The 18673-nt window shown below is 40.3% G+C and overlaps 1 protein-coding gene across 3 annotated transcripts; it reads left to right on the forward strand.

The window, feature by feature from the left end:
- The first annotated feature begins 1524 nt into the window (after positions 1–1524).
- olfm1b (olfactomedin 1b) lies at positions 1525–15978 on the forward strand. Of its 3 annotated transcripts, none has more exons than XM_053649523.1 (6): positions 1525–1608; positions 10524–10673; positions 10850–11005; positions 12691–12910; positions 14108–14214; positions 15216–15978. In XM_053649523.1, exons 1-6 carry the CDS (start codon positions 1543–1545, stop codon positions 15876–15878), a joined length of 1362 nt encoding a protein of 453 aa, XP_053505498.1. In that variant the 5' UTR covers positions 1525–1542; the 3' UTR covers positions 15879–15978. The 3 variants fall into 3 exon arrangements, with proteins under 3 accessions (XP_053505498.1, XP_053505496.1, XP_053505497.1); XM_053649522.1 differs by lacking the exon at positions 1525–1608 and adding an exon at positions 7728–8100; XM_053649521.1 differs by lacking the exons at positions 12691–12910; positions 14108–14214; positions 15216–15978 and adding an exon at positions 11145–11398.
- Positions 15979–18673: the final 2695 nt, after the last annotated feature.

The following is an 18673-nucleotide window of genomic DNA, read 5'->3' on the forward strand; positions in this document are numbered from 1 at the left end:
TCACTTTATTTCAACATTCCATCCGTCCCTGTCTCCCAGTGCAATGCAACTTTTGGGTGCCACTCACTAACACTAGTTCCTGAATAAGTAGGTCATTTCTAAAAATTCCATCTGCCCCATCAAACCAAGACAGGTTTTTGAATTAGACAGATAAAATTAGTATTCCAGCGAGTAGCTGTCTCTACCAGCAGTCTGAGGACACACTATAAAACTCAACCCATCCACCACAAAAAAGAGACATCTTAACGCTGCAACACATAAAAGACAAACAGTTTGAATAATTATGCATGCACCTCTGGGTGAAGGGCTGAATTCAAAGTTGGGAACTTTACAACAATATTTACATGGGAAAAGTTTCTTCCGTTCAGAGATAGATACACAGGTATTTAAACTGATTTTGTGGCCAGTCCATTCAGATTATTTGAATGTGTCTGTATGTAGTACATGCCTTCCTGGTTGCCTGACTTTTCTTGGGTAATATAACGTATAGTGGTGCTTTAGCCTTTATAATTTTCTCTATTTCTGCATAAATATAAAAGTAGATAAGGATAAACCAACTGAACAAATGAGGCAAAAATATTATACTTGATCACTTATTTATTGAGGAAAATGAGGCAATATTACATATCTGTGAGGGGCAAAAGTATGTGCACCCTTGTGTTCAGTATCTGGTGTGACCCCCTTGTGCGGCAATAACTGCAACTGAACGTTTGGGGTAAGTGTTGATCACGTGATTCACGTGAATTAAGTCAAGTAGTTCCACTGCAAGAGCTTAGTAGCATAAGTTTTGACTTTCAGTTATCAGGTCAGAAAACAAATGTTCCCAGTGTGCCTGAATTCACCCAGTTTCGTTATGCTCACATTTTATTTCATTCTTATTTATTTATTGACACATTACAGAATATGCATAATTATTTATATATTCATTCATTTAGTCAGTGAAATATTTCTCCACCTCTCTGCTGATTTGTCCCACGCGCCTGAGTGTCACATCCGGTCTCTGTGGGGTAGCTTGGAAGCGCGCGCCTGTTCCTCACGCTCAGGCACGGAAAGTTCAGATGCTCCAGCATCTCTCTCTCTCTCTCTCTCTCTCTCTCTCTCTCTCTCTCTCTCTCTCTCTGCGTTTCCCTCAACCTGAGCGGACTGTCCACCGGCGGTCACGAGAAGAACCAGAACTGGGAGAGACGCATGATGCCCAGTGACGAGCACGCGAGGCAGATTCCAGCTCCTACATCATTCTGCTGCTGAAGAAGAAACAGAGCAGCAGGAGAGGAGGAGAGACAGAGGAGAGGAGGAGAGACAGAGGAGTGAGAGGAGAGGAGGAGAGACAGAGGAGAGATAGAGGAGAGATAGAGGAGAGACAGAGGAGAGGAGGAGAGACAGAGGAGAGGAAGAGAGACAGAGGAGAGGAGGAGAGACAGAGGAGAGACAGAGGAGAGGAGGAGAGACAGAGGAGAGACAGAGGAGAGATAGAGGAGAGACAGAGGAGAGACAGAGGAGTGCGAGGAGAGACGAAGCCGCTTCAAACGGCTGCGAGCGGAGATGCAGCCCGCGAGGACGCTCCTGACGCTCATCCTGCTCACGCTGTCCGGCACGCAATTCACGCAAGTACGCCCACCCACGAGCACATCTCAGACACGCGCGTGCCGCGCTCACATCACGCATTATCGGCGCGCGGGAAAGGGTACGCGGAAATCCACGCAGTTTAAAACGATTTACAGAATTAAAGTAGATTACAGCCCTACGCGAACGCACAAACGCACACGCCTGTGCCGCAAACACACATTCGTCCGTGCGCGAGAGCCCGTAAAGTTGGTTACTTAGCTATTGTGGAGAAGTTTTCATGACTGGATAAATAAATGTATGTTGATTTGAAATGCACGTGACTTAGTGGTGAGAACGTTTGCTTTTCACCTCCAGGGTTGCAGGTTCGGGTTTCCTCACTCGGTCTAAATACCGGCATGGTAGGCTGTTTGGCATGGCGTGTCTGTAGTGTGTGAATGTGTATGTGACCCTGTAGGGGTAGTGTACCCTGTAGTGGGGTGGATGTACCTGTGGTTGCTTATGTTTTACCTATTTAATTCCCATCCATCCATCTTCTATACCGCTTATCCTTTTCAGGGTCACGGGGAACCTGGAGCCTATCCCAGGGAGCATCGGGCACAAGGCGGGGTACACCCTGGACAGGGTGCCAGTCCATCGCATCACATACACACTCACACACCCATTCATACACTACTGACACTTTAGACACGCCAATCAGGAAACCGGAGAACCCGGAGGAAACCCCCGCAGCACGGGGAGAACATGTAAACTCCGCACACACACAGGGCCACGGTGGGACTCGAACCCCCGACCCTGGAGATGTGAGGCCAACGCGCTAACCATTTTGACATTTGCATAGAGACAAAATGGAACGTTCCTTTGATATCTTCTTTAACGTTCACATAACCAAGAAAAATACGCTCTTAAAATATAAATAAAGCTGGACAGAATGACGTTTTCATAACTTCATGGGAAATGTTAGCAAAACGTTCTTAGAGCATATTTTCGTTAGTACATTCCAAAGACGTCCATTTAGTAGTCAGCATGAAACTTTTCTCCCGTTCACCACCAACAGGGAATCTTCAAACGTTCAAACCCAGGTCTGATGGCCTGGTTATAGACGTCATCGTTATAGAAAATAGACATGTTCTCAAAGTCGACTGCAGACTTATTTCAAACAACAATGTTATACAGTAGTACAGTGGAGACAGCTTTACATTTTAAATAAAGTAGGTCAAGTACAATAACGTTTTATTTCAATTAAATGCAATTGCACACACCGCTTTATTTAAAATCAGCTTTACTGAAACACACACTCACTGGCCACTTTAATCACCTGGTAATAGCACGATGCATAAAATAATGCAGTTACACATCAAAAGCTTCAGTAAATGTTCACATCAAACATCAGAATGGGGGATAAATGTGATAGTGAGTTTGACCGTGGCCCGGTTGTTGGTCCAAGATGGGCTGCTTTAATTCGGGGCTTGACCCCTATAGTTTTCATTACTTTTCTTCTTCTTCTTCTTATTATTATTATTATTAGGGGTCAAGTCCAAAAAGGGTGAAGATCCCTATTGTTTTCATTAGTTTTCTCCTTCTTCTTCTTCTTCTTCTTCTTCTTCTTCTTCTTCTTCCGCTCTCAAGTCTATGGCAGCCCATAGAGCTGCTTGCGGGAAAGTTATGAAATTTGGCACACAGAGAGAGGTCAGTCTGATGTGTTAATACAGCAAATTTGGAGACTCTAACTCGATCCCTCTAGCGCCACCAACTGTCCAGAATTGCACTCACTTTTAGGTTAATAACTTTTGAATCGTGAGTGCTAGAAACAAAATTCTTTTTTCCTCTGATTCCTTGAATCTGGATTGCACCCTGTGACGTCATTTTCCGTCATGAAAATATTTCTGCCATTTAGACTTTTCTGAAAAACTTACTTTTTTAAATTCTTCCTAGGCTGTTTGTTCAATTTTGCATGAAAATTGGCCTGCACCATCTAGAGACAGTTACGACAAAAAGTTATGCACAGAATTTTGATAAACCATACCATTTTCAAATGGTGCTTCAGCGAACTCGACGGCAAGCACGCCAAAATGGACGTGAGGGTATACCTCCAAAACGCTTTAGCATATGCATACCAAACTTATTTGTCATAGCCATTATGACTTGAGGGTGCCTGCTCAGTTTTGGAACAGTGCCCACTAGTGGTCATGATATGAAAAATTCACATTTTTGCTTATAACTTCTGAGTAGTTTGTCCTAAAATCATCAAATTGGTCTCATTAGATTCAATGAGGCATACCGAGTCCAAGGATATTTAGTCATAAAATGCTGTATGTTCCGAATGACTTGCCATATCATTACGAAACTTGGTATGTCTTTAGCACCATGGTCTGAAAGGGCTCAAAACGTTTTGGGACAAAATGTCAAAAATTATAATGCTATTTTTAAAAATGCTAATAGCTATGGACTCCTCTTGCCTACTGTCACGAAACTGGTCTTGATAGATTCCCTGGGTCATGTCGAGAACAATGATATCAATTATGTCCAAACTGCCTGTTTTGAAAACTTACTTTTTCGAACTCTTTCTAGACCCTTTGTCCAATTTTAAAGAACATGCAAAATTAACTTGAGATTGTATCTCCGCAATGCTTTTAGGGATTGTGACGAAACTTGGTATATGTCATGACTGTTAGGCCCTGAGGTTACCTGCAGCCTTTTTAAAACGGTTTATTATGCATTATTGCAAAATCACTTTAAAAATCTACCATACAGCTGAGTTTCTGGGATATGCCAAAGTTCCCAACTTCAAAGCGGGTAACATTATTATGATGGCTCTACTCTTCTTAAACCAGAAATTGTAGCAATGGTCATTTTCCTGTGTTATTTTTAGGCTAGCGCTTCTGGATGATTAAATTGTTTATCAGTACAAAGAATCTAAATTGTTTATTTATGTTATGATATTTTAAAATGGAAAATTGTGATCGGGAAAAATCAGTATCGCACAGGCCTATTTGACTCTGCACATGACATATGGTATACTGTATTTAAGTCTGATATATGGCATTAGAGCTGCAACAACTAATCGATAAAATCGATAATAATCGATTATGAAAATCGTTGTCAGTGAATCTCATTATGGATTAGTCGGTCTGCGTGCAGCACGGGACGCATTTACTCACTACGTTACTTCATTCCCGAAAACGCATCAGAGAGTAAATACTAATATTGTGTCCCAAATGACGTACTATACACTTACACTATGCACTGTGTACTCTATCGTCTAGTGTATGAATTTTGGAAAGGTAATATCGTCGCAAACGGAACACTAGCGGGTTTTTTTTTAACTAACCGGAACTATAAGCCCTTTCCTAGTCGACGACGCATGACGTCATACGCACGTAACGCGACTTTATCAGATACCCAGAGTCACCGACACTGACTTTCTTCACTTTACTGTTTATGTTAACGTTACCTTTTATAAAAAGTAATGCATAAATACTATTACATAATATAAACTCATATATTAGTTTATGCTATATACAAGTATTTATCCATTATTTGTATGGATGCACAAAATGCACTGAATTAAACTACAGTCCTAAATTAATACTATATATTCTGGTGTGTGTCTGTCCTCTTCTGCTTTGTTTGTCATTTTACTGAGGTAAGAAAGAAACTGTCCACTTTAGAAGTATTAATAGGAAGTTACAAATCTACGGCTGTAACTATTCATCAGATGTAAGTCACCCTATATATCTGGACCTGAATATGTGAGTAATGAAGTAACGTATGTTAGCATCTCATATTTATTCAATTTGCCACCAGTCAAAGGAGGCATTTGGATTGCTATTTTACAAATATATTACAAATAGCAATGGTTACAGTGTGAGAGAGTACAGCCTAAATGTTGTAATACATTTCAGTGCTTTAGCTGTTTCAAATTCCATGTCATTTTGAAGTTACTGGAAAATGTGCTGGAGTATGGGTTGGGGCTTCGGCTTTGATTTGAGGCAGGTCAGATAATTGGGTGGCTAGCAAGTTAGCTAATGTTGGAACATGAGTAATATTACACAATGATGAGCAAACCAGTGCAATGTTGTCTATGTAATTGTTTATTTCATCACTAATTCCGTTTCACAATTTTTCAGCATGAGGAGTAGGGGACTATTTTGAACACCGTATGAGAGACGAGGGAATCAGGGAGTCCATTTGGGTGACGCCTGTCTGGGCTGTATATGTGCAGGATATATGTATGGCTGGATGAGTAAATAGATGAGAGCATGGACTGACTGGATTACTGGATAGAGTTATGACAGACCTTAAACTATTGTGCTGGGTTTTATGATTATCATACCACAAATTTGTTATATTATCCCAGCCTAATCTGAACATTAAAATGCACATTTCCTCCCTTGCTGTAATAAAAACTGCAGCATCCTGACATAATTACGAGCACGTGACGAGAAGGGAGCCATTACATGAATAATTAAATTCAATAAAAATGGCCAAATGAATTTATAAGACTGCAGTAAGTGTTTTTTTCTTTGTTGCTCAGCACTCTGCACACTATTTTGCAGATTCTGCATGAATAAATAAAGACCATCCTTAGATTTAAATTAAAGAATGAGGCACTTTAAAGGGCTTCCATTTCAGTTTTCTTGTATAGCAGAACAAGACTGATGACAGCTTTAGACAAGCTGCGTTGGTGATAAACTGTAAAAGCTGTTAATGATGATGAATGTGTGATGAATATATACACTGCTATCACAATGTGGACTTTCATAAAAAAATTTTAAAAAACGTCAACAGATTTTGCTGTAGGGGATGCAAGCAGGTGATGGAGGCTACATGACACGTACGCCCCCCCCCCCCCCCCCCCACCACCACACACACAGAAAGTAAGCTCCATAAATATTTGCACATTGACGGAGTTATTGTTATTTTAGCTGCCTACCACAGTAAATTGGAGTACAGACTTTCAGCTTTAATTTGAGGGTATGCACATGCAAACTGAATGAATGGAATAGGAAGTGTAGCACTTTTTATGTGGTCCACCTTTTTATGAGACCAAAAGTAATTGGACAGTCGGCTGCACAGCTGTTCCATGACCAGCTGTTTGTTATTCCCTCATTAGTTCACTTACAAACAAGCAGATAAAAGGTCTAGAGTTGATTTCAAGTGTGTAATTTGCATTTGGAATCTATTGATGTTTCCACATCAACCACATAGGCTAAAGGTTAGATTTTTGTCATATTTTAAGTTCGGGATTAATGAACCATAAAGATTTTTTTTTCATAGCCTTTTTGAAAATTCAATTTTTGCTTAGGACGGCAGTAATTCTGAAGATGACTGTGTATTGTGGCTTGGGATTACGTTGCACCGACTAACTGATGTATTTGGTGGTTTTGGACAACGCTTGACTTTCTGTCGGACTGTAGGCAATCTTGACACATTATTTAGAGTACAGTATGCAGTCTCTCTTGCATAAAAGGCTGCTCCACTAATAGCCGTGATCACTGTTGTAACGCTAATCCAAGTAATGAATTACTAAAAGCTTTGTGGCTCTGCAGCAGGTTAACGGTGCAGTACTGTTAACGACGACTAGAGGGCAGTCGAGTCATTTTGATGAACTTGCGCTCCAACGCAACTGTCTCTGTTTATCTTCACCTGCAGCACATAAATGCTTTTAATGCACAAATGCTTTTAAACCGTATCTACAGTTAATTATGTCAGGATCTCCCTTAACATGAACATCATCTATATCCCGCGTGGTATCATTGCCACTGGGGCTGGGTTCTTCGTAAATAAAACATTCATTCTAATATTAGCTGTAACTGAATTACTGTGCACCTTCATTCTCAGTTATCAGGCTATTAGTGCACAGCCACGCCCACATTTCTGAATATAGGATCTAAAATAGAATATCATTTTAACACTTGTTTGGCTGAAGGTCAGTAAACCAACCTGCTAGCATTAAAGGTAATTAAACGTGACCACGTGACCCTGGCTCGTCGCGCGGCTGTCGAGGGCGTGGTACTGTAGTAGCCCTGACGTCATTGCACATCAGTTATTAATAAAGGTGCGCGCGGCGGCTCGTTCTTCTCCTCGATCCGCGGGAAGGACCTGGGTCGCGCGCACCAAATGTTCATCATTGACAAGTTGCGGGAATGACTCGACGGGACGTGATTCAGAAAAGAGGAGCGCGTGCACCCTTCACATGTAGTGTTTTATCGTCGCGCGCCGGCTCCCACGACGGAAAAATAATCCTAGCATGGCATCGTCCGGTTTGGATACAGATGAGCGGAAGACGTCGACCCCAAAGCGCGAGGCTCTCTCAGGCGTTTTGGCAGTTGTCCGGTAGCGCGCGCGGTGGCGTGAATGAATGAGAGCTGCTGAACGTAAAACATGTCGCTGCCACTGCTGAAGATCGGCGTGGTGTTCAGCACGATGGCCATGATCACCAACTGGATGTCGCAGACGCTCCCATCACTCGTGGGCCTCAACGGCACGGCGCTGAGCGCGGCGCGGAGCGCGTACCCGGACCGACGCGTAGGAGTGAGTGCGCAAACCTTCCATTCTCAAAAAGGGGAAAATCCATCTATCTCTCCGTCTATCTCTCACTCTGTCTATCTCTCACTCTATCCACTCTGTCTATCTCTCATTCTGTCTATCTCTCACTCTATCTACTGTCTATCTCTCACTCTATCCACTCTGTCTATCTCTCACTCTCTCTATCTCTCACTCTATCCACTCTGTCTATCTCTCACTCTGTCTATCTCACTCTATCTACTCTGTCTATCTCTCACTCTATCCACTCTGTCTATCTCTCACTCTATCACTCTGTCTATCTCTCACTCTGTCGATCTCTCACTCTATCCACTCTGTCTATCTCTCACTCTGTCTATCTCTCACTCTATCTCACTCTATCCACTCTGTCTATCGCTCACTCTATCTACTGTCTATCTCTCACTCTGTCTATCTCTCACTCTATCTACTGTCTATCTCTCACTCTATCTATCTCTCACTCTATCTCTCACTCTATCTACTCTGTCTATCTCTCACTCTGTCTATCTCTCACTCTATCCACTCTGTCTATCTCTCACTCTATCTACTCTATCTCTCTCTCTCTCTCTCTCTCTCACTATCCATCTATCGAACGTTATCGTGCGTCGCAGAGTGGCTGCTTTTGTGTCCATATGCCTTTCTACTTTGGTTTCTTTCTCTTTCTTTCTTATTATTACTTTCATAGTGGCTATGCGTCCCCAGATTTATGAGCAGAGGCTGGTCTCTTTCGATGTGCACAGCGGTTCATATATATATATATATATACGCATAGAAGGTCTGAGTGACTGCAAGGCTGGATATTTCCACCAGGGTTCTCTAGCTATGAAAGAAAAGATCAGCGTTTGACTTTACCAACAATAAACATATACAGTAGTATAACGCAGCATATATGATGGCTATATGTTAAAAGGAACGGGTAGTGTGTTACACACAGCTGTGACCAGTTAAGGACGAGGTATGTGATGTTACTTTTCACACAAGCACTATGTTATCACTACAGTGATGTCCACAGTGTAATAGCTGTCAGCTTGTTTGGACGTGTTGCCTGCAGGTGTTTATTTCACAATATAAGAGTATAAATAATGATCGTATTCTTTTATAAGTATGTTTCAAAATTGAGCAGTTAAAATGTACTCACTTAATTTGTCATTCATTCAAATGGCCTAAGTAAATATTTGGACACTGTCAAACTTCTTATTTTAGCTGTCCACTACAGCAGTGGTTTTCAAAGTGGGGGCCGCCAGGGGGCGCCCGGGGGCCCTCAACAATTTGGTGTGAAAAATAAATTCTCACTCTCAGGCAACCACACGCGCACACACACACACACACACACACAATCAATTCCTAATGTAATGTAAAGATGTAAAATGTAATTATTAATAATAATAAAAAAAAAGGGGGATATATTCAGAAGTCTGTATATTTAATGTGTTTTAAAGACATCTTGCAAAAGGGGGGCCTCGGTCAAATGTTAATGCCATTTAGGGGGCCTTGCACTGGAAAAGTTTGGGAACCCCTGCACTACAGCATATTGTAGTTGACATTAAATAATAATTTCACTTACAAGTAAGCAGCTAAAAGGTCTAGAGTTGATTTCAAGTGTGCCATTTGGAATCTGTTACTGTTAACTCTCAATATCTCAGTAAGTCTAAACTTCAACTACAGTTTCCGATGGACAGATGAGGCAAAGATCAACTTGTACCAGAATGATGGGGAAAAGAAGAGTATGAAAAAAGTAAGGAAGTGTGCCACTTCATCGTATGGAGTGGGCATTTAAGGCTGCCACTGTAACTGGTTCCCTTATATTTATTGATGTGACTGCTCAACAAACACAGCAGGATGAATTCTGAAGTGTATAGTGCTATATGAGCAAGTGGAATTTCCCCCCCATTCATCCATTATGCATTTCTTCAGCTGCGCAACTGTATGGGGCCTTCCTTGCCTTAATTTGTGCTTCATAATATTTTTTGGAACGCGTCGCATGCATCAATTTCAAAATAAATGCTTATCTTCAAAAAAGACTATGCGCTTGATTAGGTAAAACATCAAATACCGTGTCTTTATACGTTTTTCTGTTTAAATGCAAGTCAAAGTACATTTACAAAATCAGTCCTCTTTGTTTTTATTAGCATTTACCATACTGTCCCAACTTTTTCAGAATTGGGGTTATAGTATAGAACATAGCAAGAAGGTAACAATTCATTATGAATTATTTAGAACAGAGAGAAATAAGCAATAAAAATAAATTCAATATGAGTGGGGCAAAAAGGGTGTAATGTTTTGCTGTAGTTGCTATGGTGATGTGAATGATTTAACACCTACCGATGAATACTGCATGAGTTATATTTTATATATTTCTCTGCCTCAAACCCCTCGTCCCACCCCCTCCCCACCGCCTTAACCCTCTCTCTCAGGTTTTGCTTTCTAACCCGGATGAAACATGGCAGGTGTACAGCTCGGCTCAGGACACCGAGGGAAGATGTGTGTGTACTATTGTTGCTCCCCAGCATACCATGTGCTCCAGAGATGCACGCACCAAGCAACTCCGACAGCTCCTGGAGAAGGTACCGGTCACATCTTCCTCTGCACTCCAGAGTATTTTTGTGAATTATCTGAACAAAATATCAAAAGGTTCAACAATAAAGACCATTTTTCACAGCCTTCTTTGCTCATATTTACCAAAGGTGCCAATATTAGTGGAGGGCGCTGTATTTTCTGACAGTTGTGTGTGTGTGTGTAGGTGCAGAACATGACCAAGTCAATCCAGGTGCTGGACCAGCGGACACAGAAGGATTTACAGTACGTGGTCAGAATGGAAGACCAGCTCAGAGGCTTGGAAACAAAATTCCGACAAGTGGAGGAAACGCACAAACAAAACCTCGCCAAGCAATACAAGGTACGCCACAAAACCCAAGTCTGACATGCATGTGTTGTATGCACAAGTGAATGCGTGTGTACCTTTGTACACATGAGTGTGTATTAGTTAGGCTAGAGAGTTAGTGTCCTGTGCTCAGTTTGTTGTTTCTTGCTTGCAGGGCTAACTTTAAAGACATTATAGGAGAGCCTGAGGCCAGAAGAGGCAGGTCTAACCCACGATTGGGCACGAATCACACCGTTTGTCACAGTTCTTGTATTCCATGACACTCTACTAACTCTAAGATAAGCCCCTCCCTGTCATTACCAAACAACTAATCAGATTTATCTTTGCATGTGTCTCTAAATCCTTTATTAGGTTTCATTTGTGCAATTTACATAAATCATAATGAATATTCTAGTTTATTTGTAGTGAAATTGCTATATATGATCATAATTACAATTCTGGTTGCTCACATTGATTTTCATTTGCTTTTACACAATATATATATTGTGTATGTTATATAGTATGTTTATTGCAATCATATTTAGAGGTAATGGAAGCTGGCTGCGAACCAATGTTGTGTGTAATCTGTCCAATTGAACATGTGGAGCTTTTGCTGTTGGAATACATCAAAATCAATAAAGTGCTTCCCAAAATTGTTCTGTGTTTTGAGCACTTGATTTTTGCTCACAGTTTACAATAATTTGGTTTCTGGCCTCATAACTGCTCTTCTACTCTGTATACATGAATATGTACAGCGCCCTCCACTGATATTGGCACCCTTGGTAAATATGAGCAAAGAAGGCTGTGGGGAAAAAAATTGCATTTATTGTTTAACCTTTTGATCTTTTGTTAAAAAATTCAAACATACTCTGCTCTCGTGGATATCAAACAATTGTAAACACAACACAGGTTTATCCCCCTGAAAAATATCTTTGTTGTTTATAGGTGTGCAACAATTATTGGCACCCTTTTAGTCAATACTTTGTGCTTTATGGTTTAATTTATGGTTGGACCTCCAGATCCATACGGGACCCCCAGGATCCCAGACGGCTGGCTGCCTTGACAGCGGCTGGCCCAGAGCCCTAATGTCCCAAAACCCATCGCCCTTCGGGTGAGAAAATAGAGAGCCAAGAGCAGAGCTGCTTCATTGTGAAGCATAAACAATGAGTGCAGTCCGCCCCCTGGAGGGCTCCCAAACACTTTACACAAAATGTCCATCCCCCTCTGTGATAAAACTAGAGCAGAGTATCACTTTCTGAACTCTATAGCTCATTCTGTTTGACAGGATAGTGGCAGAAGAGAAAAGATCTATCGATAGATATATAGATATACAGTTGCAATCAAAAATTATTCAACTCCCATTGCAAATCAGGTTTATTGTAAAAATTTCAGACTTTCCAGCAATTTACATATATTAATTTTCCAACTATTACTACAAATAATTGAAACCTGTGCCCAGAAAATTATGACAGAGTTAGTTCACAACCAGGCATAAGCCATGTTGGTCCATCCATCTCCTAAAATCTATAGTTCTGTTGACTTCATTAATTTATACTCTCCAAAAACTCATAAACTCTTCTTAAGCTGACAAAGTAGTGGAATAGTGTTTAGGAGGTCAAAGTGATTCCTTCAAAAAAAAAAAAACATACTGGAAATCAGGTATGGGTACAGAAACCTACGGTATGTAGCAGGTCTGAGAATGATTTGTGGGATTTTTACAGGTCATGAAAGACAAAATGGCAGAACTGAGGCCACTGATTCCCGTGTTGGAAGAGTACAAGGTGGACGCGCAACTTGTTCTGCAGTTCAAGCAGGAAGTGCAGAATGTTACTGCCAGTCTGGTACTGCTTCAGCAGGAGACAGGAGCTTACAACTATGATGAATTGCACTTGCATGTCACCAGCTTGGAGGAAAGACTACATGCATGTATGCAGAAACTTGGTATGTACATACACAGAATGTGACACAGATGCATTTATTTATTTCTAGTGCGTCTTTGTAAACAAAACCATGGCAGGGTTTATTCTTCTGTGGTCTAAGTAAGGTATGTTAAAATGCCAAGAATGCCATGTTTCCAGATAAATTACATGAGTACATAATAATAATAATAATAATAATAATAATAATAATAATAATAATAATAATAATAATAATAATAATCTGAATTGAGTAATGCCCAAGACCAACTGGAAGAAATCGTGCATAAAAAAACACAATTTATTATACAACAACTCAAATCATAATTTTGAACACAACAATAAATCATGTAAATAGTTGGCAAATCTTTTACAATGTTAAAAAGATAAAAACAATAATCCCATTAATATGAAACTCAGCAGGAGAAATCACCCAAGATCCCCTAGAAATAAACACCACCTTCTGCTCATTCTATAATAAGTTATATTCATCAGAACATGAACCAGACCGAGGAGAAATTCAGTTATTCTTAAATAACCTAGACCTACCTCAACTCTCCAAAGAAATAGCGAACACTCTCGATGCCCCGCTATCATCAGAGGAACTTCATAAAGCCCTCTTCCAGATGCCAAGTAATAAATCACCTGGACCAGATGGTTTCCCTGCTAATTTTACAAATACTTCTGGGACACACTCTCACCGTTATTCCACAGACTAACAAAGGAAATTCAACACACATCTAAAATCCCTTTGCATATGAACATGGCTGCTATAACTGTGCCACTTAAACCGGACAAAGACACAACGCGACCCAAGAGTTACCGACCCCTCTCATTAATGAGTACAGACCTGAGAATAACTGCAAAAGCGTTAGCCACCAGATTAGAGAATGTGACCCCCACATTAATCCATCCCGATCAGACAGGCCTCATCAAAAAAAAAAGATACTCTTCAGATAACATCTGTAGACTATTTAACTTGATAAATATTTCCCAACAATCTAAAATGAATAGTCATCGCATCAGTGGATGCTGAGAAAGCATTTGAGAAGGTAAACTGGACATTTCTATTCCACACATTACACAAATTTGGGTTCGGAGAGTCATTCGTCATTCGTCCATTGAATAAAAATATTGTACACGTCACCAAAAGCCACAATCACCACAAATGGGATCACTTCACCCATATATATGTGTGTGTGTGTGTGTGTGTGTTTTGCAGCATGTGGAAAGCTGACGGGCATCAGTGATCCTGTCACTATTAAAACATCTGGATCTCGCTTTGGATCCTGGATGACTGACCCACTGGCTCCAGAGGGAGATAATAGAGTGAGTGTATAAACACACCAATCTCACCAGATATTTGGCCATATTCAGAGTTGATCTAAATGTGCAAAGTTAATACTGAAATTAATTCTGACCTTAAATAGAAGTAAAAATTTTTTGCATAATATCAGCTTATGGGAGAAACAGTCCAGTAACACTGTCTTCAGTTTGATTTAGCCATTACATGCCCCCATTAGATGTATGTTGTAAATTCATGCCATGATATTGAGGACAATATTAAACTAATCATTACTTATTACGGCACTGAAAGCCGGGATGAGTGGCTGAAGAACCAGGGTTTATATGCGCTGCTGGTGAGTAGATGAGAAGCAGGTGAGTCCAATGAAGCTCTTAACCAGGAAGTGGAGTGCAACACCCAGGGACACAAACAGGAAGGAGAGAAAACACTGGAAACATAGGGAAATACACGGGGCTTTTCTTTGCTCTTTTTGATCTACATCGTCGAATGACTGTCATTAGTGCTTAAAGAACTGCAAACCAGATGGACTTTGACACCTGGGTGTGCTGCATACATGTCTGCATGTCTTGTATGTGTGAGAAAATGCTTCGCTGTGTTTCGAATATCCACCAACAAAAGATAAATGACGCATACCAAACTTTGAGGCAAATCATTAAATCAGTGGATAGGGAATCCTAAGATTTGTACTCAAGCAGCATATTTTATATTTGCACTAGTATTCCTGTTGGTTTGTTTTCCTTCACTCTCTTTCTCTCACCATCTATTGTGTACAGCTGAGAATGATTAAGCATGATGAAGCTGCAGATGAAGTGGATGAAAATGTCCTCTTCACTTCTCCTTAGATCTCTTATTTCTCAATTTGTCCTTTTGGGCAGTGCTAGGATTTGACCACACAAAGCAGAGCTTTAATCCAGAATGATTTGGAATTATCCTTGTAGGGTCCAAGATTAAGTCTGGTTTTATTCCCTGTGTTGATTGAGAATTTTATGATATTTTATGTCATGTTTTATATTTTTATCTGCAGGTGTGGTATATGGACGGGTACCACAACAATCGCTTTGTGCGGGAGTATCGTTCCATGTCCGACTTTATGAAATCAGACAACTTCACATCTCACCGCCTGCCACACCCATGGTCTGGAACAGGCCAAGTGGTTTACAATGGCTCCATTTATTTCAACAAGTTCCAGAGCCATGTTATCATCAAGTTTGACTTGAAGACCTCCACCATCAGCAAGACTCAGAGGCTGGAGAGTGCTGGGTTCAACAATGTGTACCACTATGCATGGGGTGGACACTCTGACATTGACCTAATGGTGGATGAACATGGGCTTTGGGCTGTCTATGCCACAAATCAAAATGCAGGCAACATTGTCATCAGCAAACTCAACCCGGTCACCCTACAGGTCATCAAGTCATGGACAACCAATTATCCAAAGCGCAGCGCAGGTGAATCCTTTATGATTTGTGGTACACTCTATGTAACCAATGGGTACTCTGGAGGGACAAAGGTTTACTATGCTTACCACACCAATTCCTCCAACTATGAGTACATTGACGTCCCGTTGCAGAATAAGTACTCTCACATCTCCATGTTGGATTACAACCCACGGGATCGTGCCCTCTATGCCTGGAACAATGGGCACCAGGTGCTCTACAATGTTACGCTCTTCCACCTCATTCAATAATACATATTTTAAGCAGTCACTAACCAATTTATCCTGGTTTACCACAAGCTGCATTTAGACACTGGATTGGATGCCTGGATGGGGCACCATGCACTCACATTTGCACACCCATTCACCACTGGGGCAATTTAACATAGCCAATCCCCCCACCCAGCATCTTTTTGAAAGGTGGGAGGAAACAGGAGAACCCCATACGGATAGTAACTCTCAGAACATGTTGGAGATTTGGTAAATTGTGTGATATGTGACCATTGATGGCATACCATAATCTGTGCAACAGCAAAAAATAAAGTCTGCTGAAAATGAATAATATCCTCAACAAAAATGAGCTAATTAGATATAGGCTAATCAGGGCGTTGACTGTTGGTAAAATTCTGCTTTTATTATCTCTTGAGATTTTAAAGTGGTACTTGAAAGTTTGTGAACCTTTTAGAATTTTCGATTATCTGCACAAATATGACCTAAAACGTCATCAGATCCTAAAAGTAGACAACGAGAACCCAATTAAACAAATGAGACAAAAATATTATACCTGGTCATTTACCTATTGAGGAAAATGATCCAATATTACACATCTGTGAGTGGGCGGACTAAGGTGTCATCAAAACAATAATTAATTTACTAATTTATTTAACATTTAATTTGCATGAAATCAGAAAATTACACCTCAATGCCAACTACATGCAACAACAAACTAAATAAACAAAACCTTAAAACTCCCCATAATGCTGAATCAATGGGAGCCCTGGGCTTGTTTCCCTGCAATAATATAGTCCCAGCGAGGAGGTATTGGGAGCAATGAGTCGAAGTGTGTTGCAAATGTCCAGTCTATTCTGTACTTTGTTTTAGTCAGTGTCAGTGCAGAAAACCCAGTTTCACAAAGGTATGTAGCTGGAAAGCGGAGTAAACATTTAAAGAGCCTTCGCTGTTTTAGATACAACCCATCATGGTTTCGGTTAAAGGCAGCTTTCTTTTTTCCCTTGTTCTCGTGAGTAGCAGACTCTGTGTTATCACCATCGCTTGGTCTTTCTTTAGCTCGTCCACTAACGAAACTTCCGAGTGACATTTGTTTCACGCTCATGTTAAACTTGGCTGAGCCTGAGTGGAACCAGTGTTTTCTGAAATCGTGCCGTCGATGTAAATTTGCATATTATCTCTTAAAGAACACACAATAAATAATACAGTGGCATATATAGACATTTTTCCCAGAACATTCTCGCGACCCGGTAGCAACTCTTCCACGGCCCGGTACTGGGTCGCAACCCGGAGGTTCAGGACCTCTGGCATTACATGAAAGAATGGCACCATTCCAAAATGTGTTAACATGCTGACTAACATATCAAGGCAGACATCCACTTGGCATTAATATTACTGCATGCATTGTAACAGATGCCCAATAAAGAGGAATTCTGTGTGGAATGTACATGTTGGACCTTTATGACTTGTGCTTGAGACTTGTAGTGAGATGTGTTTTATTTAGCATGAACAGTTTTAACAACACAAGCATTAAGGTAGGAATCTTTATAACTTTCTGAGCTACATTATGAGGTATATGTGTGTGGTGTGGGGTGTGGGGGGGGGCACATGGATACATGGTATTTGTTTCTCTCTTTTTGTGATCAGTAAGCTGTTATGGATAACTTCACTTCTGCAGTTCTTATGTACTGTATATATCCTTTACTAATGCCTATAGATGTATTATTCATCCATTCAGTCATTTTCATTAATCGCTTTATCCTGGTTAAGGTTGCTGTGGATGGGGAGTCTATCCTGGTAATACAGCCTGAATAGCTCTTTGTATTCTGATGCTAATTTCTTATATATATATATATATATATATATATATATATATATATATATATATATATATATATATATATATATATATATATAAAAATATATATAACGATGAATTCTGAAAAAAGTGACAGCTGTATTTTTTGCGACCGAACTGGACTACTGTTTGCTCAGTAATATATCTAGATAGCTAGCTAACAAGGATAACTAGAGCATTGCGATTAGTTTCTAGCAAGTTAGAAGCTACAGTAGCAAGACAGTTGCATAATCTAGCTATATAAGGTGTAAGGTGCTGTTACTTTAGCATGTGAATTTTTAACTACAGAGCGATCTCTGGCAAGCTACAAATACAAACATAAACTTGACTGTTAGCTATGACAACAGGAATTCACTTACAGTTGTGTCTCCTCAGGCAAAGTAGCAGTTTGGTCTGTAATGTTTATTAAAACTTTCATGAAACTCTGGTCCGGTAAAGAGAATTAGCTAACAGACAAGGACACATGCACACATACTTTTGGTGGTATCAGTACCGACTACTAGATTTTTGGTATTGTGACATCCCTAATCACTACTGCCACTTGTTTCATGATCACTTTCATAAATAAATCCTAAAGCATTCCACATGTTGCGTCTGTTCAATTTAACAAAAGTATATAGAGCCTTTGCAGTGATCTTGTTTTCTAGCTGCTCACTAAGCTCTGTCCAGATGCTCTGATTAAGAGTAGCAACGTTGCCATTTTGGACTATGGCATCTTTTGATGAACAGAGGACTGTGAAAACGGAATCCCTGTCCACTGCTGGTTTCTTGGGCATCTGGCATAAACAAAACATAATTACCCACTGAAATAATCCTGACTCAAAAAATGTCATATACAGTATGAACTTGTTTTCATGTATGACTGTATTTGCCAGAATACAACACAAATATAATATAGTAATAATATATAAGGATATTATATCTTATATTAGGACCAGTATGGTAATGTTGACCCCTAGAT

Source organism: Ictalurus furcatus, chromosome 18, assembly GCF_023375685.1.
Source record: "Ictalurus furcatus strain D&B chromosome 18, Billie_1.0, whole genome shotgun sequence".
NCBI lineage: Eukaryota > Metazoa > Chordata > Actinopteri > Siluriformes > Ictaluridae > Ictalurus > Ictalurus furcatus.